The following is a 27906-nucleotide window of genomic DNA, read 5'->3' on the forward strand; positions in this document are numbered from 1 at the left end:
GCGGTTACATTGCGTCTCCATTGCATTTGATAACACGCAATGTAATCTCAGCAAGGGATCACGGTTGAAGTTCTTAAAATGCATCAAAAACGCAATGCATTGTATGAACACGGCCTCAGACTGCATTCACATGTTCCATTTTGAAACGCATCCTATTTGTTAGTTTCCACCGTGTGCATTTCATGTCTTGCAGACGTACTGTATAGGGCTTAACTGCAAAACGCCAACCAATTCCGAAATTACAGGGTAATTGTGGCGGGAAATAGCTTACAAATGAGGAATAGATATGGCTGTGCAGCGCCCCGTACATGCATGCGGTGAGTCACCATGACTCGGTGTCACGTAATGCGGTGTATGAGGCGTGTGATGTCAGCCTGCCTGGAAGAGGCCGTCCCATCTTCTATATCAGGCAGCGGCTCCCCCTCCCTCCCGAACAATGAGATCACCGCTGACCGTGCGCCATACCTGGGAACGTACCAGTATTACAATGACAGAGGGGGGAACAGGTCAGCATACAGCACCACGGAATAGAGTGTATCTTCCCTCCACCCCTCCGCAGACCTTTCATCCGGGCGCCCAAACGGAAGAGGAATTACCTCCCGCCTTTCCCCTGGCAGCACGTCACCATGGCAGTGACGTCACGGTCTACGCTGACGTCAAGCTAAGGCCTACCGGACGTCGTACAAGGTGTACCCCCTGCGCGGATGAGGGCGCTGTTGTCCCGTCTGCTCTCCGGCTCCGCTGGGTTTGGCGCTTTTTCGGTTCCGTGTGTGCGACTTTGTGAGGTTCTTCCTGTGACGGGATCCGAAGAGGAGGCGGCTCCCCTGGGGACCCGAGACGTTCACCCCGGTGATTGGCTGGAGCGGATCCCTGAGCTGTGAGTTCAGAGGACGCAGGTAATTAAAGCAAAACAGCTGCCTGGGCGGAGGAGGAGCGGAGAGCAGGGCGAGAGCACCTGGACCGGGGCAGAGGCCCGGGGCTGCCCCTGCCTGCACCTCCGCCGCCTGCACCGAGGAATAAAGTGCTCCGCTATTGTATGTGTGCTACCACTGTACCCCACAGCGCCCCCACAGCTCCCAGCGTGTGGCCACTGTCTCTTCAAGGAACTTTCCAGTTTTGATTTCCAGTATAGGAACAGACTGTCCTTCATATAACACACATTACTACTAATAGGGGTGTGGGGATTCCAGCGTTTTGGGAGATGGCTTTGGGTTTGGCCCCCTTAAGTGAAGATTTCTGGGGGAGACAGATGTGCACATAGCTTAAAGGGGTTGTCCACGGTGAAAAACATGGCTGCCTTTATTCAAAAACATCTCTCCTGACCATAGGCAGTGCAACTGATCTCCATTCATTGCTGTAATCCCACGACCATGGTGCGGCGCTGTAGAAGAAAGATGTTTTGTTCAAGGGCCTCTGTCCCTGGGTTTTTAGCCCAGTAAAAGAATTGTCACCTCCAAATTCATGTGTAAATAAGCAGAGAAGAGTCATATTTTGCCTGAGATGATTCAAGTTTAGAGGCTGCATAAGTGTCACTTCAAGAGGCTCTATTTTTGGTTCTGTAGTACCTGGGAACGTGCTGCTGGTGTCATATTAAAGATAGGTGTCAATAAAATATAACTTTTTTTATTGGTGTTGAATAAAACAAAAGTGATTCAAGCAAATTAACTACTTTAAAAACCCAACCTTTATGTGGAAAACAATTTTGCTGTCTATATAGTGTTTTCCACACAAACGTTGGGTTTTTAAAGTAGTTTATTTGCTTTAATCACTTTTGGTTTATTCAACACCACCAAAAGTTATATTTTATTGACACCTGGATATGGGATAAAATATTTTTCCTTGGGCAATGTTCTGCTAAACAAGTCTAACCTGCTGAGTGTTATCAGTCCTTAAGTTGTGTAAAATATTACAGATGGTGATCTTGGCCTTATGGATCTGTGAGCTACAGAACTGGAGATAGACATGTAAATAAAAGGTGCAAATTGAAGATCTAGGTATTCTAAATAGCCGTATCTGACGTAACACTACCCCTCCAGCCTCTAAACTTGACTCTTCTCAGGCAAATATGACTCTTCTGGGCTCTTTTTTTAAAATAGGTAAACAGGTAATATTTCACATAAAATAATGAATTCTAGAAAGGACATTTCATACCCTATATGAGGGTGCTGGTAGTTTAATTGGATAAAATCTGCTGACTGGTTCCCTTTAACCTCTGAGAACCCATTTAAAGGGGTTGCTTGGGGGGGGGGGGGGGGGTTTCTAAAATTGATAACCAATCCTCAGGTCCGGCCCAGTTATCAATTTGAAACTGGCGACATCCCTGTGATCTATTGCTTCATTCCTGTGAATACAGACGCTCAGTCCAGGGGTGACATGTGACCTGTACGCTACTACATTCCATCCAAGTGTTAAAATACTCCGGTAAGGAGCACATGGCTTGGTTGGAAGTGTTGAGGCCCCAGAACTCATCTTGTTACTGTTCTTTCTTCAGTAGATCCTGGAGAACCACTTTCACTTTAGGATCAGCACTAGCTATCTGAAGATTTTACAGGTTTTTGGCTATACAAAGCTGCAGGCAGTGGAGATCTGTATGGCGATACATTTGTGTATGTTGTTAGAAACAGCAGGAATGTGAAATATACATTGAGATTCCAGTAGCTGGACTTGAAGCTCTCTAGTGCAGTGGTGTGTGAGATCTCTTCACTGTTCTCGAGCACAGCACCTCTCCTCTGAGTCACTGCTGTAGCAAACATTTTGTTGAATTCTACAGCAGTTACTCAAGGCCATGGGCAGTAGAGTAAAAAGACTTGCACACCTAGTCCAGCTACAATCCTAAAATACAAATGTATTTTCCGCAGTCTTTCTGACGCTAGCACACACACAAACATGGTTATATGGTCAGTACCTGACACTGTCTGCAGTTTTGTATGGTCACAAGTGCTGATGCACCCTTTCATTTCTCAAGGGATACTGACCGTTGCATTCAGAGGATATATCTGTTAGTGCAAGTCCACATGGAGAAGCTACAGATCCCCAGGCACGTAGACACACATGGATTATCCATTACATGTACTTGTATAGTAAGATCTGCAGGCCTGGAACATAGGGATCACCTCATGGAGTATATAGACAGTATATATCATTTTGGTCACACCTAATGATGCTATTGGACACACTGGGGGAGACTTATCAGCTCTTGTATTACAGTTTTCTGCTGTATAAGCTCCAAAATAATAACAATGCCTAGCGAAACACCACGATTTACGGCTACTATCCCTTTTACACCACCTCGACACCATGTGGTAGTGGACGTGGTCGTCGTGGGGTTTTCTGTCCTGCTCCTTTGCACTCGTTACAGCCCGTGACCATTCAATCCTAGTTATATGGTGCCAAGTACATGAGGCGGCCGGAGCCTCTGCAGGTGTATGATCTCCCCAAATGTCACACTGATATTACAAGTTTGGGCTGGAAATTCACACTTTTGGAAATAGTGTTGTTGAAAACGTAAAACAAGAGGGGAAGTTTCTGACCACTGTGGTCACAGACGGGACAGGACTTCACTGCTCGGTGTTCATTAGTTTCTGGAAGAATTAGCAGCATGTGTCTATGGGAAGCAGAACTCAATAATTGCCGCGTTGCTGTTCTGATCTATATGGATTTGTTCTTTTACATCCAAAAACAGAATTGAAGTTTAGAGGGTCCTGTCAGGCTGCAAATTTTCCGGTGGTGCTGATCCTTGTAGTGTGGTGCATATTTTTCAATGCAAAATACTGACAACATAGGGAAGTCCTGGTCTATCAATAGTCATCTGTAGCAATAGAGCAGGAGACGCCAAGATGGCATCACTCCGATCCCCTACACCAGGAAAGCCTGATGTCTTCTGCACTGAGGCTCCCTGCGTTTTTGCTGATGCAGCAGGAAAGTGATGATCTCAGACTGTGGTCATGTTGTGTCATCTTTTACATGGCCCAATCAGATGATAGAGCTGACATTGGAAGTCCCGGCTAGGATGTGGGTGACTACCCGGTACATATGAGCGGACTATGTAGTAACTGCCTGTGCATAGATGTTCAAGTCCTCTCACTGATTGAGAAGCCGGAAACACAGATTCCCTGGAAATACACGGATATCGATCCCACCACTGCAGCTGTGTGTCCATTAATAACCCTGCAGTGCCAACAGAGCCTCGTATATACCTCCTCCAAGGGGTAGATACAACCATATTCATGCTGTGAGGTTACATCATCCAGGCTGCGGTGATGTGATCCCATGTATATCACTCTGCATGCTTTATATCACATTCTCTTATTATTAGGACAAGGAGCCATCCTGCTTGTAAATAGAAATTTCTCAATTCTGCCTCAAAGCTGTTTGTGGAACCAACGTGTTGCATAACAAATGTTGCAATCGGTAAAACCAAACTATATTTCACCAAATGAAGAAACATCTGCTCCAGACCAACTGTATTATTAGGTTACAGAGAGATTATCCTCCTGCATAATGCCCTTAAGGGGAACCTGTCACCACCTTTTGACAAAATTTGGGTTATAGCAGGTTCCCACTAGCCTCTGCCAACAGTCATGCGCAGTGAGTTTTGGCAAAGGTCCGTGTACTCCATCCGCTCATAGGCGCATGCACAAAGTTTGCATATCGCAAAGCCGCTCATGCGGTGTGAGAGGGCGCATGACAGTCAGGAGAGGCTAATGCACACGTGTGGTATTTGGCCAGCCGGATGATGTAGGGTAAAGTGGTAATAATAAGGAGATGAAGAAGAGCGGCTCAAATCACCTGTAGAGGACACTCCCAGTTTGACTCGCTAGATTTCCTGCCTGGATACCAGATGGGGAATCAAAGTAGATTTTCTTGTTTTTGGAGAAGTGATTTTTTTTTTTTTATTTATTTTTTTTTTAAACTGAAACAAGGTGCCCTTGTTGTATAAGGACTCTATGGGAACCTATCATAGCCCAAATTTTGTCAAAAGCTGGTGACAGGTTCCCTTTAAAACCTTCGGGTCTGAAGCGCGTCAGCCTATCCCTTTGCTATGGTACTGTTATTTTATTCTACACTTTCTACACTTTACTTTTTCTGGACAATTCCCCCAGTTGATGGATCCATGGAACTGCATTTGAGAATATCATAATTTATATGTTGATGAAGATTAATTTGTGCACACCTTGGGGGATATTGGACTGTCCTTTGCAGATTCTTGTCAGGCTTATTTGCTTGAGGTCTATGTGGCCTCTGTTACTAGTGAGGAGTTATATGCCCAATGATTAAGTCGTTTACCTAGAAGTTGAACTTTGCTTCTTTATTTGTCCTATGGTTTTTAATGTTTCACAATCTATAATTTTGGGACCCAGAAACTCTGCACAGTGTTAGTCATATTAAAGATCCTATTTCCACATAACAGCATATTAGATGTTAATCCCTCCGTTTAGTCATATAAGGTGTGAGGCCTCTTTCACACTGATGTTTTGGGAACCTATGGATATATGTCCCCATAGACACCTGTGGTGCCCGGCCCTAGTACGGTGAGCACACGTGTGTCTCCATAACGTTGCTGGGAAAAAGATAAAGCAAGCTCTATCTTTCCCTGTACATACGGCCGGCACCAGGGTGGAGAGGGGAGGGGTGAGCGCCAGCGAGCTTATGTTAGTGTGAATGTAGCCTGAGGCAAGCTGGGAGTAAAGGATGTCACTGAACTGTTTATATAGCAGGTTAATACGAATACTATATGGGTTACACAGAACCGTCCCGCAGAATCACATCTGGTTTTAGGATGTGTACCAATGGTTTATACTCATTACACAACTTCTCAGATTCCAGGCACAATCTCCTCCACTCGGACTACAAGATGATTTGGTATAAAGCCTGAGTTTTTATGGTTTATGTATCACTGTTCTAAATTTGATAATTCTAAGTTATGGACTTTGGTAATTATACGTATCAGTGTGACAGCATTTATTGTTATTATAGTCTGGTTCTCCATAATTATAATGTAGCTGGAGCCTATTGAGCAGCTACTACATGAGATCTGTGCTTTCCTACCAGCCAGGTGTAAAGCGATGTGTCAAACTTATTGTTCCAGCTCCTCCTAAGATTTCCTATTATAGAGGGTACCTTGATATATAAGTGAATAGTCTAGGTCAGTGGTGGCGAACCTATGGCACTGGTGCCAGAGGCGGCACTCGGAGCCCTTTCTGTGGGCACCCAGGCCATCGCCCCAGCATGAAGCTCACCAGGCAGGACTCAAAGAATCTTCCTACAGAATCTTCCTACAATGATAGGCGAATTTACCCTCCTCCTTTCAACTGCCTTGGTGTCCTTGGGAGGCTGAAGGATTGAAAGGAGAAATAAATTACTGCTTAAATTGCTGTGTTGGCACTTTGCTATAAATAAGCGGCTTTTGGTTGAAGTTTGGGCACTCAGGCTCTAAAAGGTTCGCCATCACTGGGATAGGGGATATAATGTTTAAATGTTAACCCCTTCCCACTGATAACCCTTCTTTGATTTTGTTTCCACTTTTCATTGCCCACTTACAAAAATCTATAGCTGTTTTATTTTATTGATGGCTTGTTTTCTGCATAACAAATTGAACTTCACAGTGACTCTGTGATGAAAATAAAAACACATGTGCGCCATTTTCTTGTAGGCTTTCACTGTGCGCCCCCAAATGACACCTTTTATTCTTTGGGTGATCACAGAGATACTAAATTTATACAAGTTTTATTATGTTTTAATACATTTTTAAAAAAATTGGAACGTTCTGTTAAAAGAAATCTTCATTTCACAATCTTCTGGCAAACAACGTTTTCATACTTCGGTGTACGGTGCTGTGTGAAGTGTTGTTTTTTGAGAGATTAGATGATGTTTTCATTGCTACTATTTTGAGGACTGTACGGCCTTTTCATAATCCCCTGGAATAACTATTTATAGTTATATTAGCTCAGTTTATATAATTTATGATTTTTAGAGTTTATTTTTATATAGGGAAAATTGGGTTATTAGAATTTTTAGGTTTTTGTATTTTTTTCCTTTTACTGATCATTTATTACAATGTGCCAGTGACATATCGATGCAAATTATACAAACCTTGGGTCTTGCAAAGACCCAAGGCCATCATGGCGACAGGTCATTGCTTCCCAATGACGTCAGATGGCTAGCCATTAAACTACCAGCCCCCTTGGGTAGGGTGTGAAATTTCCTTTCTAGAATTTCTTCTTTTATGTCTCTCATCAGGTTAACTTAAAAAAAAAATTGCCATCTTTTTGTGAAAATGAGCAGAGAAGAGTCCTCTTTTGCTTCAGAAGAGCCAATTTTAGTGGCCACTTTCATGGGTCACATCGGACACCCTCTTCATGGGCGTTATAGTACCTAGAAATATGATTTGTCCAATTGTAAAGAGAATTTAGTATTTGATAACAAATGTGTTTCTGTGAGCTACAGAACCGGAGATGGAGGCAGGAAATAGATATTTATATATCTGCAGCTCACGTTTCCAGTTATGCCTTTTGCGTTTGTATTTCAGGTTTTCTAGAGAAACAATAAGTCATCTCACTGGAAAGATAGGAAAGACAGATGCCTTGACAAAACTGTCCTGCGCTATAAACGCTACATTTGGGTCATTAAAGAAACTCCTGTGTTCACGCTGTAGACCTGTGCTGTGTTACTATGGTTCATTTACTAATGATCGGGCCAAAGATGGTGGCGTCTACAGTAACGCCCTTCACTGCAACCTCCAAAAGTGAAATTACTCTTCAGTCCATTTACATTTAACATTGGAGTTCGTCAAGTGGTGTAAAAACTACACACACTAGTCTATAAAGAGGGGAGGGGGGAGGCTTCTGTCTGCTAGTATGTAGTTTATTCCCGGTCTGTCCTCCAGCAGCCCCTCTCCTCGCCAGTCACAGGTGTGGAAAGCGCTAAACTGCCTAAATAAATTAAAATGCCTCTACTTAAACCCTTTCATGACCAAGGCTCCTTGGTGCCTCCATGTCCAGGTCATATTTTGATTTCCCGTAATTGTTGAGCCTTAAAGTGACCCTTGTCGTCTTCTGATGGGGGTGACTTTGTCGTGATAGTCCCCGTGTTGTATGGAATCAGACTGCAGCTATAGTTTGCTCCTTATGCTTTTATTTTATTACATAGTATATGTCATTCTCATAGATTTCAGTTTCCAAGTGTAAAAATTATTTTTTTTTTCCTCTCTTCTGCAGCTTGCTATGGAAGAAGCTTCTAAAAAAGTGGACAGTGAAGCTGTGCAGACCATTTCGTTCCCAGCTTCAGCTTTCCAGGCACAACTAGCCCAACAGGTGAGAGACGATCTACTATGCTGTGATAGGAGTGACGTGTGTTGTATGGGGGATGCACTGACAACATTCACCTTCTACTATTAGTCATCATGAATTACCATGGACACAGTAAGTCTGATTATGTTTCGTACATGCTCAGGTTTACCCTTTATCCCCTACTAGATGGCACTTCGAGGTACATCTACCCCCCTGACTGTCGTACTACCTGGGGATCAACAGGTCCAGGTACAAGGTGTCATCCAGACTGCTCAGTCCTCTGTGATACACTCTCCTCAAGTGGCTGCATCACAGGTAACCTGCTGCATTGTAATGTGATGGCCTGGAGAGTCTTCCCTATCGCTCCTTGTTTGCTATGGCAGAAGGAGAGAAGGATTCTACTTACATTTTTTCTTTTGCAGGCATCCTCGCTATCAGATAGTGAAGACTCTCAAGACTCCTCTGACAGCATTGATTCCTCCAGAAAGGCGCGTGGGATTTTAGCTCGCCGACCTTCCTATAGGTAAATAAATGTCTATACTGGAAGCAAGGGGTTAAATAAACCAGCGCTGGGCTCCTATGTTCAAAATATGCCAATACTTTCTGTGGTGGATCCTTTATGATTGGTCTTTAGAAATGGCAGGAACCACACTTTAAAATGTATGGCATGACTTAATATTCCTTTTATTGGGAGACGATATGGAAAACATTACCTCTTGGCTGCCTTGCAAGGCAGCCCACTTCACATCAAGCATGACCTTTTCTGAAATCTGAAAGTTTGTTTGCTGATATTTTCTTAAGGCAAATCTTGAAAGATCTCTCTTCTGAAGACACTGGAAAGCGAAATGAAGATGGGGCTGGTGTATCTGCCTCACCTACAACCACCACCATTTATCAGACCAGCACTGGACAGTATGGTGAGTCCTTTAGGATACTGCTTTGATGCCAGATTAATTCTTTAATTATGTATTATTTTGTATTACCTTCTTTAGTTGTTGGTTTGTATCTGAAAATTCTTTCTATATTCTTCAGCTGGGTTATGTGAGCTCATGGTCACCCCCTGTGAAGCACCATGTTATCTCAGGGGGATTTACCATCAGGTTTTCTGGGTGATGTAATTGCAGGGTCTGTAGCACAGAGGGGGTTACATCCTATCATAGTCACTATTTATTAGTCAGTTTTGTCACAATTATGATGTAGAAGGTGACAATGTCACTAAGTGGACACACAAGTATGACCTCTTGCATGTTTTGAAGGATAATTAGAATAATCCTCTGGGAAGCAGAAATGTACAGCCTTTAGGTGCCCATGTGATGCAGCACTGAGCAATCATGGAAACAGTCAGTATGCTGTCTGATCGGAGCAGAGAGGAGTGCACTGCAATGAAATGTCTCAATCTGAATTGCAATTGCTAAGTTTTCTTCTTTAACCATTTAATATATATGTTATCTTATTTATAACACTTTAAATGTACAATAGTCCTATTTTTAATCCATAATCAAGCCCAGAAAAGCATGTCATGTTGTTTGTCATCTTTTCCCTTCTTTTATCCTCCTTCTAGTAACCATTGGACCTAATGGAACCTTCCAGCTGGCAGCCGGAGCTGATGGGGTACAAGGGTTACAAACTCTAATGGCCAATGCCGGTACCAACCAGCAGGGTACAACAATACTACAATACGCGCAAACCTCTGATGGCCAGCAGATTCTTGTACCTGGCAACCAAGTGGTCGTACAGAGTAAGTCTTCATTGATTTATTTACTTTCCAGGCATATTACTATTTTGCCATCTGTTGCATGTCTGTGAATAACTTGTGTTTTTTTAGCTGCCTCAGGCGATATGCAGACTTATCAAATCCGTACCACTTCAACCACCACCTCACTACCACAGACCGTGGTCATGACCTCACCTGTCGCGCTGACATGTCCTCCAACAAAGTCAGATGACCCACAGGTGAAGCGTGAAATAAGACTCATGAAAAACAGGTAAGGAAGGACTGAAAGGATTGTTGGGGTATGCAGCTAGAGTCCTGCTTACCCTGTATACACTGTTATACAGGGAGAGCCTTCTGTATACACACAGTGCTACAGGGAGTGCTGTCCATCCCTGTATATGGGAGTCATGTAAGGATTTGGATACATGAACACAAATGTATTTATTTTTTCGTCTGTGTGCTCTGTTTTATTTTTCTGGTTAACTCACTGACATGTTAATTTCATGGGCTAAAGGGGGAGGAGATTGTAGAAAACTCTTAGCAGGTCCTATTCCCGTCTCTGTTGGTGGCCGGTGCCTTCCCATAGAAGTCTATGGTAACATGAAAAATATGGATGCCACGTTGATGACAATCCGTCGGACCACAAACTAATGGCACACGGACTGCAAAAATGGACTGTGTTTTTATTGCCTGGAAACAATGCACGTTGGTGTGCAGGTAGCCTTAAGCCCCTTCTACACTGGCGTTTTTCACGCGCGAGTTCTGCGCGTGCATTTGACGCGCAGAACTTGCATTGCACTCTGTCCCATTGTATTCAATGGCTCTTTCTCCATTAGCGTTGTTTTTGACGCGCGTGCTTGCGTTCGTTTGCACGCGCGTCAAAATCGCAGCATGCTCTATTTTTGCGAGTCACGCGCAATTTTCACGCCCCATTCAAGTCTATGGAGATGCATCAAGAACGCATTGCACTCGCAATCATTGCAAGTGCAATGCGAGTGCAATGCGTTTTAAACGTAAGGGTTGCTAGGTGACCAGAATAACAGTATTTCCCCTGCTCGCGAACGATCATTTAATTAAAAAAACACAGTGAAGAACAGTGAAGAATAGAATAAAACCAGTGAACACAGTGAAAACAGTGACCACAGGATCATTTAAGAGAAAAACACAGTGCAGAACACAGTGCAGAATAGATTACAGATGTTCGGCACATCTGCTTACTTGTCGGGAGATACGCGCGGAACGGTGCGGCCAAAATAGCATGTGAAGAACAATATATATGTGTGAAGAAGACATTGCAGATGTATTTAAACATCTGCAATTTGTTCTTCACACACATATATATTGTTCTTCACATGCTATTTTGGCCGCACCGTTCCGCGCGTATCTCCCGACAAGTAAGCAGATGTGCCGAACATCTGTAATCTATTCTGCACTGTGTTCTGCACTGTTTTTTTCTCTTAAATGATCCTGTGGTCACTGTTTTCACTGTGTTCACTGTTTTTATTCTATTCTTCACTGTTCTTCACATCTGCTAACTTGTCGAGAGATAATATACACGGGGAACAGTGAAGAATAGATCGCAGATGTTTGCTACTTATCAGAAGACATTATTTTTTAATTAAATAACCCATTTTAATCCCAAACCATGGTCCCTTTGAAAACTGCTCGATTCTCCCATTGACTCGCGCGTGAAAAATGCGCCGAAAACGCAAAAAAAACGCTAACAACACGCGCGTGAAAAACGCAAAAACGCTAATTACTCCAAGGAAAAATGGAACAAAAACGCAGCCAAAAACGTCAGTTTTTCACGCATTGCACCCTGACGTGAAACGCAACGCTAGTGTGGAAGAGGCCTTACTCCCTCATTATATGATTCAGAGGAGGGTAGAATAAATAAGTGTGGAAAATTGGTTTGGGATCAGTGGAAAAACAGTTTTGGTTTTTGTAGTAGTTGGAGGGCCACAGTCTGAAGGGGCTGTCCAGTCACATGTTGGCCCATATCCGCAGTATAGGAGCTAACTTACTGATTGATGGGGGGTCTCCATGATCGAAGCTTCATGGATCACAGGAATGGGGGTTCATGTACACTGCCTCTCCATTCACTATCGAGCTCGGCTATCTCGATCAGTGCTGTGGAGATGAATACAGAGGCAGGTCGTGTGCGCGACTGTCTGCTCTGTTCATTTGGGGTGCAAGAGGGTCCCCCATTCTCATGATCCATGTGTTCCCAACACTGAGACTGATGTAAAGGGGCCAATTTGTAATGATAATAGCTTCCAACATATGTCAGATTCAGGAGAGGTCAAAATTGTGTGGTTGGGTGTTTTTGGTCTCCTTTGACATGGAAGGTGTTCCTATTCAGAGATTTGAATGAAATTGATTAAAATCGAAGAAACATAAGTATATAAATCACATGTGCTTTCATTTTTCTTACATGCCCCTTTCTCTTCCAGGGAAGCCGCCAGGGAATGTCGGAGAAAGAAGAAAGAATACGTCAAATGCTTGGAAAACAGAGTGGCCGTTCTCGAAAATCAAAACAAAACGTTAATCGAAGAGTTAAAGACTTTAAAAGATTTGTACTGCCACAAAGCAGTGTAGACCACTTTTGGGATCTGTACACACATTTTAGATGAGTTTTTGTTTTTCTTTTATACCAAAATTTTCTAAATTTTACAAGAGGGCCACAGACGACGGCTTTTTTACCTAGTTTTCACGCGGGTTTAAACAGATAATGAATTACAACATGTCGCTATATGTTCGGGGTGTGAGCATTTGGTGACTGTTACTTATAAGCAGAATATGCCGACAATGGCAATATAGTAGAATCACTCATTAGGAAGGATCACCATTAGCTTTCTGTGGCGCCCTAGGCCAGTCGCTGGAACACCATGTAGGGACTGAAAGTCCTGCATTGTTCAAGCCATGGTGGATCCAGGCTCTACTGGTAATAACAGAGATTACACAATGGAACATATTTTCATACGCAGCAGTTGGTTTTTGTTGAATTAATTGCAGGTCTATTTTTATGTAATTTGTATGTACATATTTTACCTCCTTTCATTTACTTCCAGTTACAGGTTAAGGCTTACTTTGCTCAGAAAAAAAAAAGTTAAATTTTTACAGTAAAAAAAAAAAAGCTTATTTCGGCAGGTAATAGTGTAATTATGTTGTTTGTGGTGTTTACTTTATAATATATCCATCTGGGTTTAAAGGGGAATTCTGACTTTTAGTCCTAATTTAATAGCCAGATCATGCTATAAATTGATCCAGTTTACTGAAGGTCGGCCTGAAAGAAAAGGACAAGGTGATAAGACGTGCTCTGATATTTGGCTATTAGGTGTGATTCACATTTCTATAAATAAATGATGTGTGATTCTTTACATTGTCTATGCGCTTCTGTCTGTTAGTTCTAGAAGACACAGTGCAGGAATGGTCATTGGGTACCTGCCTAGTTTGTCCATATTCACCTGAGCACAGAATTTGGTTTTGTATAGTAAAATATACTGTATATACTCGAGTTTAAGCCGAAGCCCCTAATTTTAACAAAAAAACTGGGAAAAACTATTGACTTGTATAAGCGAAGGGTGGGAAATGCATTGGTCATAGCCCGCCAGCTCGTGCCCACTAGTATATAGCCAGCTGCCCCCGGTATGAAGAATGTAGCCTCCTCCTTGAGATATACCCAGCCTATAAGGAGAAAAAAAAAAGTTTATTCCCCTTTTGACCCCCCCCCCCCCCCGACAGAACCTCTTCTATACATCAATGCTCTGGCATCGGCTCCGTGCCCCCGCGTGGTCTGTCACAAGCCCCATGATGTCAGCCACTTGCTGACATTTTAATGTGTGTGCCGCCATCGACATTATGATGTCAGCGAGCGGCTGGCGTCATGGTGCGTGTGACGAACCACGCGGGGGCAAGGAGCCGGTGCCAGAGCATCGATGTATAGAAGAGAAACTGCCGGGGGTGTCAGAAGGGGAGTACACTTTATTTTTTTTCTATTAGACTCGAATATAAGCCGAGTTGCGGTTTCTCAGCACATTTTTTTGCGCTAAAAAACTACTTATACTGGAGTATATACGGTAAATAATACTAAAAAAATATACAAATGGATAAAATACACACTTTTTATTTGATCTGTATATGATATTTATATGTGCAGAAAACTACAATATTCTAATATAATTGAGAACTTAAGGTGAACCTATGACATGCAGTCCATAAGGGGCAGCTGAGCCGTACAGAAGTGGATCCACACCTCATTTATGCCAAACTTAAAGACGCATTGGGTAGATTCCCAACATGCCTATACAACATAGGGATACAGTATCCCACTGTATGCTGCTGCCGATGTTTCAGGTGTCTCCCGAGTTATCACTGGGGACCTTCCGTTAGAGCATACTCAGTGGAGGCCTGGAGGGGCCCTCGTAGACCTCACTGACTTCCATAGAGGCATATTTTATGTACCTCTCTTTATATCCCAGTGCAGTTTATCATCTTGAACCATAAAACATACATACAGGCAGTCACGGATTAAGTGTCCCATGGGCCCAAGGCTCTTTACACGGCTAGGACCCCCCCATAGCATCCAAACCAACCTCGTACCCCAAGAACTAATTTCCACCCGACAACAGCATTGCAGCCCGTACAGGCCCCCCCATTAATGAAATGACCAAAGCAGAGTCCCTCTGTAGAGAAATGTCCACAGCAGAGCAATCCCCCCCTTCACATTGTCTTGCGGCGTGCGCAAGACAATGATGTCATGCGATGTTTGTGTGCGCTGGCCGAAAGAGGAGAAGACTGAGCTGGGGAGAAGGAGTCGGAGGTGAGTATGGAGGTTTTTTTTTTTTTTTTAAACCTAGCTATCTTCATATAGGGCCCAGGTATGGGCGGAAGTGGGCCCCTGAGAAGCCCTAGGCTCTTGGCGCATGCCTATATGAAGATCCGCCATTGGTGTATGGCCCAGCCTTTTAATCAAAGCTTATAGCTTTTCTGTATTATGTTAGTTGCCATATGACAGGTTGGCTTGTCCGCCCAAGCTCCAACTCCCATCCTGATCAATAAGGGGTTTTGTAGATGGTGGACCAGTTCTTAGCCCATGTCCATGTATAATGTCATAGATCTCATGCCAAACAGCAGGTCCTCTTCAAACCAATAAATACTGAGCCATATTAAACCTCATAAGAAAGCACAAACATCTCAGGGTGGTAGAAAATAAAAGAAAAATATACTTACCTCACTACTCCTCCAATTATCTCACTCCAATCCTGACAAACTCTGCACCAATCAATGGCAGCAGCACTGACCTGCTACCTACATGTAGTGATTGGCTGTAGCATTGAGCCATTACAGGTGGTGATTGGCTGTAGCATTGAGCCATTACAGGTGGTGGTTGGCTGTAGCATTGAGCCATTACAGGTGGTGATTGGCTGTAGCATTGAGCCATTACAGGTGGTGATTGGCTGTAGCATTGAGCCATTACAGGTGGTGATTGGCTGTAGCATTGAGCCATTACAGGTGGTGGTTGGCTGTAGCATTGAGCCATTACAGGTGGTGGTTGGCTGTAGCATTGAGCCATTACAGGTGGTGGTTGGCTGTAGCATTGAGCCATTACAGGTGGTGGTTGGCTGTAGCATTGAGCCATTACAGGTGGTGGTTGGCTGTAGCATTGAGCCATTACAGGTGGTGGTTGGCTGTAGCATTGAGCCATTACAGGTGGTGGTTGGCCGTAGCATTGAGCCATTACAGGTGGTGGTTGGCCGTAGCATTGAGACATTACAGGCTTTCATTGGCCGTAGCATTGAGACATTACAGGCTTTCATTGGCCATGCTTGTATATTTAACACTTGTCATCTGCTAGAAGGGCACTCGCAGACAAGGAAAGAAGAAAGTTTGATATTCCTCCATACGCAGTCTTTCTCTGGAAGTAGATGAGGACCATTGCCTCCAATGGAAGGGTGAGAAGTATTAGCTGGCAGTAGATTTCCTAATACATAGTATAATGCTGCACTTGTACATGTATGAGTGTTTGCTTATTAACATCTGTAGCAATTATTATCCCTCCACTTTGTTTTGTAGAAATCTGAAAATATTTTCTATATTTCCCTTCATACAATCGTAAATTGTCAGATCTTTTACTCATCATCTAGAAAAACTGCAGGGATAAGATAATCTGTTTTATCTGTTTAAACTATAACTTCAAAAATCTGAGGTGATCAATAAATGAATATGACTTTAAGCAAATTACATTAAACATTTAGTCTTTTTTTCACAAAAAAGATATCTATACATGTCATGTGTGACTTGAATAATTGACCTTGATCATGATTATTCATTTTAATCTATCATCACCTGACATATTTAATAAATATCCATTTATCTAAGTTACTTTGTATTGTACCCAAGTGTATCCTCAGTAATGCCCCTGTTTCTCCATATCCATCAGAACGTCTTAAATAAGGTCTACATATATTGGGGCACATTTACGAAGGCTCTTGTGCCAATTTTCTGTCAGACTTTGCACATTCTTTTAGGAGCAAACTGCTTGCACAGGTATTTAAGAAGGTCCTGCGCCACAAATTTCTGCACTGAAGGGGACGTGTGACAGAAATCCTGAATCTGGCGCCCCCTGCACACTACACAGGACACTGCACATGGTACAGACTGCACTGTTCTTAGTTGATGTGCCACATTGTGGCATGTTTATAGCAGCATGAGCCCTGTATGTTTGTATTAGCATACATCACCTTTGTATTGGGTGATACCCAGGGTTATACCTTTTAACCAGCACAGTGGCTTCCTGGAGGAGCTGAAAGTTGTATGTTTCTCACTGTTGGTGAATAAACCATTTATACTTCATTGCTGTGCTGCTTCCGTGAATCCTTCATTTGTGACCTATTCGCAGCATGGAGCCAGGTTCGTTTGAGAGGTGCACCCTGCCTCCTGCACCCTCTTTCCCTACTATTGCTCGTTCTTAACCATCACAATGGTGAAGCAAGGATCCATCTGCTCCAGCCTTCCTCCTGTTGGTGGCTTATAGACGCACAATGTAGTGGCCCCATCGCTACTTCTGTTCTCTGTAGTGTTTTCACTAATTTCAGGATCCCTCAGGGTCTTGTAATGGGAAAACAAAGGCCATATGCTTTTAGTCAGTTTTCTCAATCCATGCCATTGCATATCTGCAGATCTCCCTCTCATACAGAGGGTGAATTACCAATTTCCACACCTTTGTGGTGTAATAAAATAAAACTTTATTTGCAATAAATCTGATGATCACAAGTGCTTTAACAACTTCAAAGAAATTATGTTATCTATTACACTTTATTCTAATTTGTTTTTAAAACTGAACAGTTTTTATTGCTTTTATAGGAAACATATAAACATAGTAGCGTAATAGCATATATGTCCGCTGTGTCTCAGCATCTCAGATATGGATTAGTGCTTTACCAATAAATATTGGATTAGTTGGTGGATGATTAGTATGCACCTCCTGGTTCCACCGTGCTGTACTATTTGTGTTAGCTGGAACGGCCGCAATTTTTTAGAAAAACACTTTTATTTTCTATTCAAATAAGAAGTCTGAGGCGCTCTGCGGAGCCCCTCTCCTCTCGGTGCAAACCGGATTTTATTTATTCACTTCTCCGCTCCTGCTGCGCTTCGCCTACAGCGTCTGCAGAGAGCCGGTGACATAACTTGCACATGACTGAGCCGTCTGACTAGCAGTAAGCACAAGGCTTTCAGAGAGTCGGTCACAGCACCAACTCTCTGCAAATACTGTAGACAGGAGGGGCAGGTTATGTTAAAGAAACCATTAAAAAGCACTGGGATTATCCAGATGCATGACAGAGGCATTTTTAAAATCAACATGCGAGGGGCTATTGGAACCTGTCATCATATAAAATGATCTACCTGATTACAGGTTTCCTTTATGCAAAGCAACAAAAAGGGCAAAAAGTTTTCTGCAAGTAATTTAAACATAAAATTCCTGTCTTGTGGGTGGGTAAGCATGTGAGTGATGACCATTGTGGACCATTATGTAACGGTAGGAGTGGATGATTCTGAGTCCACCCCTGCTGTTACATAAGTTTTGTAAAAAAGACTAATGTTCCAATTACATTCATAATACAAATCATGGCAACTCCAGGAAAACCTCTTGAGTCATCCATACTGTTTGCGACCTTCTCCATCTGCATTAGTATCCAGTTGGCATACTTTTCTACTCGAGTGTAAACTCCAGGATAATGGGCATTAGCACAGCCGTAGCCAAAGCTGGTGATACCCAACTGGTAGAAGCTTGTACTTTCTGCTATGTAACAGACAAAGGGTCCTCCACTATCTCCCTAGAAGATGACAGCAAAGGAAAGGTTAGTCCTGCCACATTCACACTGCCTGTTATTACTAGATACAAACTGAAGACCTTGTATTTGTATTCAGCCTTTCTATTCAATTCTAAAATAAAATCGGGAGGTCCGATCTGGTTTTATGGTTTTCTTTTAATGGAAACTGCTGTTGAAACCAGATGGAAAGGACATTGAAGTAAATGAGGAGAAATACAATGGGAATTCTACTGTTGTATTCATTAAAAGGGCAACTTTACAATTTCACATATTTGCAAGAAACAGACCATTTTCTAGACTGGAAGCAATAATAATAATCATCTTTAGTTATATAGCGCCATCATATTCTGTAGCGCTTTACAAATTATAGGGGACATATACAAATAAAATACTACATTACAGAGCACAAACATTCATATGGAACAAAAGGAGTGAGGTCCCTGCTCGCAAGAGCTTCATTGTATTCACTTCACAGCCTTTATTAATATCAGGTCAGCTTCAGTCTGAGATATATGGATTATACAGTGTGCCAGCCATATGTCCTGTACATACAGCATAGCTATCTGATGATGGCTTTACTTATAGCACACCTAAATAACTTGCCCTTATCAGATCCCATTTAAGTCTACTTACCTGGCATGTGTCCACTCCTCCATCCTCAAAGCCAGCGCAAATCATATTGTCTGTAAGGAGCCCATTATACCATCCACTACTGTTACAGAGGAAAGTAGGAATCCTATCGATTTCTGCCTCCTGCAACATATCTGATGTTTTACCTGAAATATAACATAACCTGTTTAATACGAGGGATGTCCAGATTAAAAAAAAAAATCTAAAGTATAATCTTGCACCTCAGCAGGCAGAGATTTACAGCTGCTGTACCGCTATCCCACACTAGAGGCCCTCAGTGAGTTAATCACTCTCACAGGGAAACCTTTTTCATAGAGAGTGATTTGAGTTTTGCAACACCCGATTAACCTTTGCATTGGCAGGGGTGTTGCAGTTGTTTTTGCATCCAATTTTAGCTGTGATTATATATCGTGGTGCACAACCTTAATGTATTTGGTACGGTAACAAACGAGCGTCAGAAATGACAAACCTCATTCATGAAGGGGTTTAGAAGTTAATAGACTTGTTTATTGTTGGTCTGATTATGCGTCATAATTTTTGCCACAAAAAAGGGTCAGGAATGGTCCAAAAACTGTGCCCAAATTGAAAGACAAAATAAATAGAAAGTCATGAGTGTTGGAAAACTGAGGTTTTTGTGGTTCTGTAAATTTGTTGGAACAGGAGCAAAACCAAAAAACCCTGCTCCTGCTGACAAAAAACATGCTCAAAACCATCAATAAATGTGACACAATATTTTTATGCAGAAAAACAGAGCATTATAGTAGCAGTGTAAAAACATTATTTCTGATGTTCATTGTGTCATTTAAAGGGGTTATCCGGGTTTTAAAAATTTCTTATGGCTGGGCTGGGGAGGGATATTTAAACATAATAAACATGTACTTACCCCCTCCGGCGCCGCTGATGTCCCGCGGGGAGGTTCCTTCAATCCGTGCCCCTGTTTGTTTACAGGGGCAGAGAAGCCGCGCACAAGGAGCTTCCGGTCCAGGATGTGGCCGGCTCCTCCTATCCGTCCCTATCTCTCAGCGTTGTAAGCGCTGAGAGATGGTGTCGGATAGGAGCTTCCAGCTCCCTGTGCGCCCTTGTAATGAAACTGGCACACAGAGAAGACCGGCAGTGGAGCTGGACGAGGTAAGTAGATGTTTGTTATGTTTAACTAGACCACCCCAGCCCGGGCCTCAGTTATTTTTAAAACCCGGATAATCCCTTTAATTGCTGTGGATCATAGTACTGGATTCAACCTTTGCAAAGCAAAGTTTAAGCTCCACCTCCCAACTGCAGCAAAAACCAGGCATAAAATGCATCAGAAAACCAGTCGATGACATAAATCCATAGACTATTTCTGCCTATTTCCATGAGGTGCTGTAAAGTATATCACTGAATGCTATTGCAAGAACTCAGGCAAGATGGTAGCCCCTCCTAGTCATAGACAGTAAATAGAGACAAAAAGACAAAAATTTTGGCACACGAATCATGCTGTGGCTCAAGAAATGAATGAATTGGCGCATGACCAAAAAGGTCATAAAGGTGAAATTGAACTCCATAAACCATATTTTTGCAGCATAAAAACTAGTGTTGCCCAATTTGAGTGCCAGCGGACAGCGGGACAGTCCGGGTTTTCCAGGGCTGTGTCCTGCACATCTCTTCTGCGTCCCACCTTGCGAGGATGACACAGCTGTTACCTGCTTCCCAGTGCTCCATGTTTCACCTTCTGGTATCAGCTCCTCCCACAGCCCTGGCCTCAGCCCTGTCCCTCCTCCCCGAATAACACTTTGTCCAGAGACACACTCCAGTTGCTGGAGGGAGGAGGCACTGTAAAAAGGGCAGCTGCTGGGGGGATAATATGAGGGGGAGCTGCTGGGGGGGGGGGGCACAATATGAAGTGGAGCTACTGGGGGAGCACATTATGAAGTGAAACTGGTGGGGGCTGCACAGTATGAGGGGGCACAGTATGAAAAGAAGCTGGGGGAGGGGGCGGTTGAAAAGTATGGAGGGTACCTGCTGAGGAAGCTACAATATAAGGGGGACCTGAATATGAGGGAACCACAATGTCAGATGGAATGGGGGTAACTAAGGGGGAAATTATACTGTGTGGGGTTTAAGTAAGGGGCAGGGCAAAAGCTGTGGCTAAGGGAAAAACATTCTAGGGCCTGCCAGAAAACTGGCGAAAAGTCAATACTAATTTTCACTTGCACGGGTGCTCTAGCGACCCATGGGAGACTTAAAGGGCCAGTACCCCGATAATTGGTGCTTGCCAGCCGCCGTTCTTGTTAAATATCCAGATTTTTGCGCCTTGTGCCCTAGAGAAAGCTTCCCTTTTGTGACCCTGCGATTCTGTGATTCCTGTTGTGACCTCCTGCCTGACTTCGATCCTGTGCTGCCTTTCCTGACCTCTAACCTGCCTTCGACTACGCTTCTTGCATTACGATTTTGTACTTCGCCTGGGCCACCACCATGAGCAAAGTCGCGCTTGTGGTGGTACCACACTGCAGCAAAACCAACTCAGTTTGCGGCGTCTCTGGTGAAAACCCGGGTGCCACTTAGACTCTGCTCTCAGGTTTTGTCTTACGTCATCGCATGCAGTGTTACAGTGGGTCCACCAGCCCCGAGCCTAACCCCCCCCCCCATCTCTTTATTTATCCTAGAAGTGCATCAGACACTGGTTACAAGGACACTATGCCACATGGCAGGAGGTTAAATTGTGAAAGTCTGGAATTTATTATACCTGTTGTTAACAATACAGCCTTCTCTGCTCAGATTTATTAGGCCTCATGTACACAACCTTGTGAAGCAGAGACTGTGAACTACCCACACACACCATAGCTATATCACGGCCTCCATGTTGGTGGTGCATAGATGCATGGTGCATGCACCTTACCTCACCGTACTAGAAACATGCAAATTGCCGAGCAAAATATAGAGCAGGTCCAATTCCTGCCTGTTTAAATGGACATTGGCGGGGGGAACCTTTTTGCAGCCCCTTGGACACACGGTGGTGTGTATGACGCCTTATACCGGTGAATCCTCTACTTCAGATTTGTCCATGGGCTGTTCTGGTATTGCTATTTATCCCCATTCACTTACAATAGAATGGGCTGCAATATCAGGCACAAGAAAAGGAAGAACGGCAGAGCAGGTCTTCACACTGGTCGGATTCATTGCAGAAATCTAATTTTGGACATTCCATAAAGGACTGGACCACTGCAATAAAAGTGCTAAAATGGCTTATTTATACTTTAAAATGCAATTTCCATGCAGGGTGGGGGCTGGTGCCCAACCTTTGCATTTTGGTGCAAGAATTTGTAGCTAGAATGGACTGCAAATTCAAAAAAAAGGTTTATAATTAAAGTATGACAAGCTTCAAGGATAGCCATATATTCCTTTCTGTGATTCCTGTACTTTACAATTATTGTTATTATTTACAGGAAATACTGTAAAATTCAAGCAATAAAGAATGCTGCCTCCCTCTAGTGGCCGCTTCATAAAATACGCAACAACAAAAAGTTTACTGTGTAACAAAAATCACAGAGTAACACAAAACATGTACAAGATTTTACACACATTGAAACTGTGAAATGTTTTTAACAGTAGTGGTATGGCCTGAACATCATGTCCCTATTACAGTGATAAATAAGCCCAGCAAAATAAAGGTCATGGAGCTAAAAAGTAGTTTGCTATCAAAATGGACAACCCCTTTAGGTTTTACTGCATGTAATTACAGCATAGGCTCCTTAAGTGTTTTGAGTCTAATGTGAGGTTCATGGAGAACGGACATTTAAAGGAAAAGCTTAGAGGAAGATTTACTTTGCTTTCTTTGGCAGTTTTAGACTTTTGTGGCCCAAAAGTCTCCACCAGAAAACTGGATGAGAATACAGCTGGAATCTCTGCCTGGTCAGAACATCACTTATTAGATTTGGAATGGTGTGAACCAGTAGGGGGTTTGTGTGGAGGAGGGGGTTGATGCCGGTTTTAATAAGTTGATGCTTAAAAATTCAGTTTAACAGTTGATAAACCAAGTACGTGAAATTACCTCCAAAAGAAGTTGTCCCCCAGCCGGTTATAAAGCACTGGGCCAGTGGGTCTACCTGTAGCATCCTGGTGGCCAAGCAGACTGGTAGGACGTATTCTGTGTATTTCACTGGATTTGCCAATTCCAACAAAGCTAGATCATTATCCATAGTTGCAGATCCAAAGTTTCTGTGAATCACAATTCTCTTGACATCACATATCTGCTTTGTGCGTTCTGGATTTAAAATATCATTTACTCCAAAAACTGCTCTCCAATACCTGGGATTTCTGTGAGACACAAGGATTGTAATATTAATAGTGTCTGTCAACTAATATATAACATTAACAGGGTTGTCCCAAGTACTGTGATCTCCTATCAGAGGATGGGGATTGATAGGACCCCCACGGATCAAAGAAAAGAGGTTCATTTTTCAGATCACACCAAAGCTTGTGGTTCTGTGAGCTACAGACCCAAATATACAGCAGGTAAAATATAGTTGGAAATGTGAACTGCAGATAAAAAAATCTACTTGGATTAGTTTAAAGGGCATCTACCACCAGGATTAAGGACAGTATGCAAATGGACCTGAGGGGCTCCAGATTCCATAGGTGTTAATGGAGCCTAGACCCCTCCGTCTCATTTGCATACAGTCTTTATCCTGGTGCTAGATGTACTTTAAAGCAAATTAACTTCTCAGGGCTCCAGGGGAAGAGCCATGTCTGCTGGTGCACCTTTTTTCTGCTTACAATTCAAATATCAATCATTATATTGAGGGGAAAATAACCAGGACTCTATGGGGGAATTTATCATATGCCCCTTCCTGTTGTGGCAGATACATCAAGGGGCATAGGCTTCTTGAAGTATCCTCTGGGAGTCCGCGCTGACCATGTCCCACTCCCATGGTGGCCGCACGTGGCTTAGAAGTGGCCCAGCTATATCAATAATCACAATTGCTTGCAATGTGCAAAAAAACTGTGATTACGGAATTTCAGAAAGTGGCATAGAAGCACTGCTAAATACACCCTGTCTCAGCTCAGTCTAGAACTAGAACAATTTTTTCTAGAGACGTTGGTAAAGTTACAAAAGTAAGAATAATACTCACCGTTTTTCTGTGAGGCAGTGAGCAGCTGTCAGCACCCACATGTTGTTAATAAGGGACCCTCCACACACGTGTCTATAGCCATATCTAAATCTGAAATACTGTAGGCTAACCTGCCATGGCCAGGCCCCTGGAAGTGCGTCATGCCCACCTATAATGCGGCTTCCAAGTGTATCTACGAGTGGACGTTGCCCACAAACTGAAAAGATAGGAAACCAGAAGAGCAAGACCATCTTAAAGGGCTGTACAGGATAAGAAAAACATAGCTATTTTCTAAAAAAAACGGTGTCATGGGTTCTAGGACATGTCCAATGATTCCTCAAACTTCTGGTCCAACCTGCAGTGACAGGGAGCCACACAAAGAGCAAGTAGGACCAGATTAAGTAATCTATACATTTTGTACTTACCCCTCACCAGACTCCCTATATCCTATAAATTAATATTAACGTGATATGCAAATCGGTGTTTTAAAGTCACAGAGACGTAGAGCTCAGCGTCCAAGTTCTACCCGTTTCAGAACCCCCTCTCCACTGTGATTGACATCACTGCATCCTTCAAGAAAATCATATAGTGGCAACCTTATGTCCAAGGAAGTCAATATTAGTGTAAGTGGGGTTCTAAGATGAGAGAGCACTAAACCCTTTATATAACACATTATTTGCATATGACTTAAAAGTTGAAATTTCAAGTAGTCTAGATGATGCCATCATGCTGAGCCATAAAAGAAACTTTTTTATTTTGTTTCATCTTTGTCTAATTTTTTATCAACCATATGTGGGCTATATTTATTGATTAATTGCAAGATAGGTTGTAGTTTTAATGTATTCAAAATATCTTTTCAAAATTTATTTTGTGGATTGATTCTTATAGCTTTCTTAAAGAGAACCTGTCACCAGGGACCTCATTTTCACTAAAGACAGGTTACAGAAGCCCATCACAGCTTCGTTGTAATTCTGCCTCTCTGCCTTCTCTAAGCATTCGCATTACAATATAATTGTGTGTTATAACTTACCTTGCACCATAACAGAATCCTCTGTGTAGTCCAAGGGGTTGGGCTAAGTTTTGTCAAAAAACAATGTGTAACTTGTTTGTGCTGCAGACTCCTCAGCTTTCAGCCCCCACCTTTGCACTTGTGTACAGCTCCTCCCCTCCCTCAACAGGCTGTGAGCTATATCTCTTTGTAGTGAAGGAGCAGGAGGGAAGAGCTGTATAGGAGCACAAAGGTGGGGGCAGAGAAGTGAGTGATCAGCACAGACAAGTCACATGTTTTTTTTTTAAATGCATCCAAACCAAAACAAACCTGGGACTCAGAAAAGGATTCTGTCAGGGTGCAAGATAAGTTAAACACACAATTATATTCTAATGCAAATGCACAGAAAAGGCATTTGCAATTTCAATCCAGCTGTAATGGGCTCCTGCAACCTGTATTTAGTGAAAATAAGGTCCCTGGTGACAGGTTCCCTTTAATATTGTTCTACTTTTGCTCAATAAATCTCTTTTTTAGAGATTCATGAACAAAAATTATTTAAGCATACATATCTTTTCACATTTTTGATATCTTTCAAGGTTATTTGGGGAGTTATACTGCAGATACACTGATTGCTCTCATAATATATTGTAATACTTTATTACAGTGAACATTGACATGTAACCTATGGCAAAGCTTACAAGGGTTGTCCATTTTAACAGATAATTGATATTGTTTTTAAGAATGAAAAGTTATAGTTTTCCAATATACTTCCTGCATCAATTCCTTACAGTTTTCTAGATCTCTGCTTGCTGTGATTAAGCAGGAAACTTTATTGGTTACTTCCATTGGATTGGAAATCTGCCCATGGTCATGTAATGTGAGTGACACACGTGTATGGCTCATTATAATATCAGAACTGGACAACCCCTTTACTGGACTCCTATCATGGTAGACGTGCAGACTGTTGTCAGGCCTCTCACTGCAAAAGTAACATCTACGGGGGTTAAAGTGCAGGGATCTAGGTTATCTGGGCATTACAGCTGAAGTCCAGGCTATCGGTCACAACCAGGTTCCCATGGTGATCATACAGGCACTGCACCCCTGTAACCAGCCTGACCCACATATACAGGACTCTGCAGTTACCCACTCATCTAAATTTTAGGAAGGGTTTTGGGAAACTGTTTCTATAGTACCTGCATATGTAAATAGATATTCTAAAAGTCACACAGGTTAATTTACCCCTACTTGTGTTATAATACATACCCCCTCTTCTATACCCCCTCCTGGTTCCCTTTATTGTTGCTATAGTTTACTGGCAGAAACAGGGAAAAGGGATCTTGCCACGATGCGGTGGGGAATTTTCTTCCTGTAGGACTATCTTATCTATAAACCTGCTGTATAATAACTAAATCTAAGTGGCATCATTAATACGTAAAAACAATATACCAAAGTAATACATTTTCTTTAAATGAAAGGCGGTGCTTGTGATTATGCACACATCTACCTTCAGTCTTATTTCCCACTACTACTGTCACCCATAACAATATGTAGGCTCTGGTCAAGGTTGACAACATCTTCTCTGCCATCTGTAGATGTAGGGGAAGTTGTAGGGAATGGCCTGCAGGTGGCACCGGAGATGTCACTATGGAGCACACCTCCCACCACCTGCCATGATGAAGGTGATATCCATGGTAACAAGGCACCCATCACCCCCTTCCCCTGCTGTGCTTCCTGCTCAGCGCCACAATTAAGAGCATTGAAGTAACAAGAACTCCTTTCGGTACACAGGACACAGCTGTACTTTCCCATTGTCCCCTGCAGCTACAGGTGTTAGAGCAAGTCATCACTTTGTTAGGGTCCACAATACACAATATTAGATACTACACTGATCTAAAATCCAACTAAGGCCCCTAGCTCACGTTCACACCTGTGTCTGGGCTTTCCATTATGATCTCTGTCTAAAGAAAACCTGTCAGCAGAAAGCACTACCAGTATGTTGTAAAGCAGCTTAACCCCTTAAGGACCAGGCCCTTTTTCGTTTTTGCGTCTTTATTTTTCACACCCCACCTTCAAAAATCTATAACTTTTTTATTTTTCCATGTAGAGAGCCGTGTTATGGCTTGTTTTCTGCGTAACAAATTGCACTTCATAGTGATGGCATTTAATTGTCTATGCCATATACTGGGAAGCAGAAAAAAAATTCTGAATGCAGTGAAAATGGTGAAAAAACGCATTTGCGCCGTATTCTTGTGGGTGTGGATTTTACGTCTTTCCCTGTGCGCTCCAAATGACATGTCTAATTTATTCATTGGGTCAATACGATCACATGGATACCAAATTTGTATAGGTTTTATAATGTTTTCACACATTTACAAAAATTAAAACCTCCTGTACAAAAAAAAAATTCTTCATTTCGCCGTCTTCTTGCGCTAATAACTTTTTCATACTTTGGTGTATGGAGCTGTGGGTGGTGTCATTTTTTGCGACTTTTGATGACGTTTTCAATGCTTTTATTTTTAGAATTGTACGACCTTTTGATCACTTTTTATTGAATTGTTTATATTTTTCAAAATGGCAAAAAAATGCCATTTGCGACTTTGGGCACTATTTTCCGTTACGGGGTTAAACGCAGTAAAAAAACATTCTTATATTTTGATAGATCGGGCATTTTCGGACGCGGCGATACCTAATGTGTTTATGATTTTTACTGTTTATTTATATTTATATCTGTTCTAGGGAAAGGGAGGTGATTTGAATTTTTAGGTTTTTTTTATATAATTTTTTATTTTTTATTTTTTTTTATTAAAATTTTTTACTGTTTTTCAGACTTCCTAGGGTACTTTAACCCTAGGTTGTCTGATTGATC

At 42.5% G+C, this 27906-nt stretch overlaps 2 protein-coding genes across 3 annotated transcripts; one reads left to right on the forward strand and one right to left on the reverse strand.

Annotated features, from left to right (window-relative positions):
* The first annotated feature begins 568 nt into the window (after positions 1-568).
* On the forward strand, positions 569-13382 carry ATF1 (activating transcription factor 1). Its single transcript, XM_072134748.1, has 8 exons — positions 569-896; positions 8217-8312; positions 8475-8603; positions 8711-8811; positions 9090-9205; positions 9850-10026; positions 10114-10273; positions 12456-13382. Exons 2-8 carry the CDS (start codon positions 8223-8225, stop codon positions 12598-12600), a joined length of 918 nt encoding a protein of 305 aa, XP_071990849.1. The 5' UTR covers positions 569-896; positions 8217-8222; the 3' UTR covers positions 12601-13382.
* A 4232-nt stretch (positions 13383-17614) lies between these two features.
* TMPRSS12 (transmembrane serine protease 12) lies at positions 17615-26766 on the reverse strand. 2 transcript variants are annotated; one of them, XM_072133022.1, is made up of 5 exons: positions 26545-26766; positions 24074-24269; positions 22993-23258; positions 18969-19111; positions 17615-18338 (listed from the first exon to the last, which is right to left on the reverse strand). In XM_072133022.1, the coding sequence occupies exons 1-5, from the start codon at positions 26624-26626 to the stop codon at positions 18075-18077; spliced, it is 951 nt and encodes a 316-aa protein (XP_071989123.1). In that variant the 5' UTR covers positions 26627-26766; the 3' UTR covers positions 17615-18074. The 2 variants fall into 2 exon arrangements, with proteins under 2 accessions (XP_071989123.1, XP_071989124.1); XM_072133023.1 differs by lacking the exon at positions 26545-26766 and adding an exon at positions 25829-26001.
* Positions 26767-27906: the final 1140 nt, after the last annotated feature.

This window comes from Engystomops pustulosus, chromosome 2 (assembly GCF_040894005.1).
Source record: "Engystomops pustulosus chromosome 2, aEngPut4.maternal, whole genome shotgun sequence".
Taxonomy (NCBI): Eukaryota; Metazoa; Chordata; class Amphibia; order Anura; family Leptodactylidae; genus Engystomops; species Engystomops pustulosus.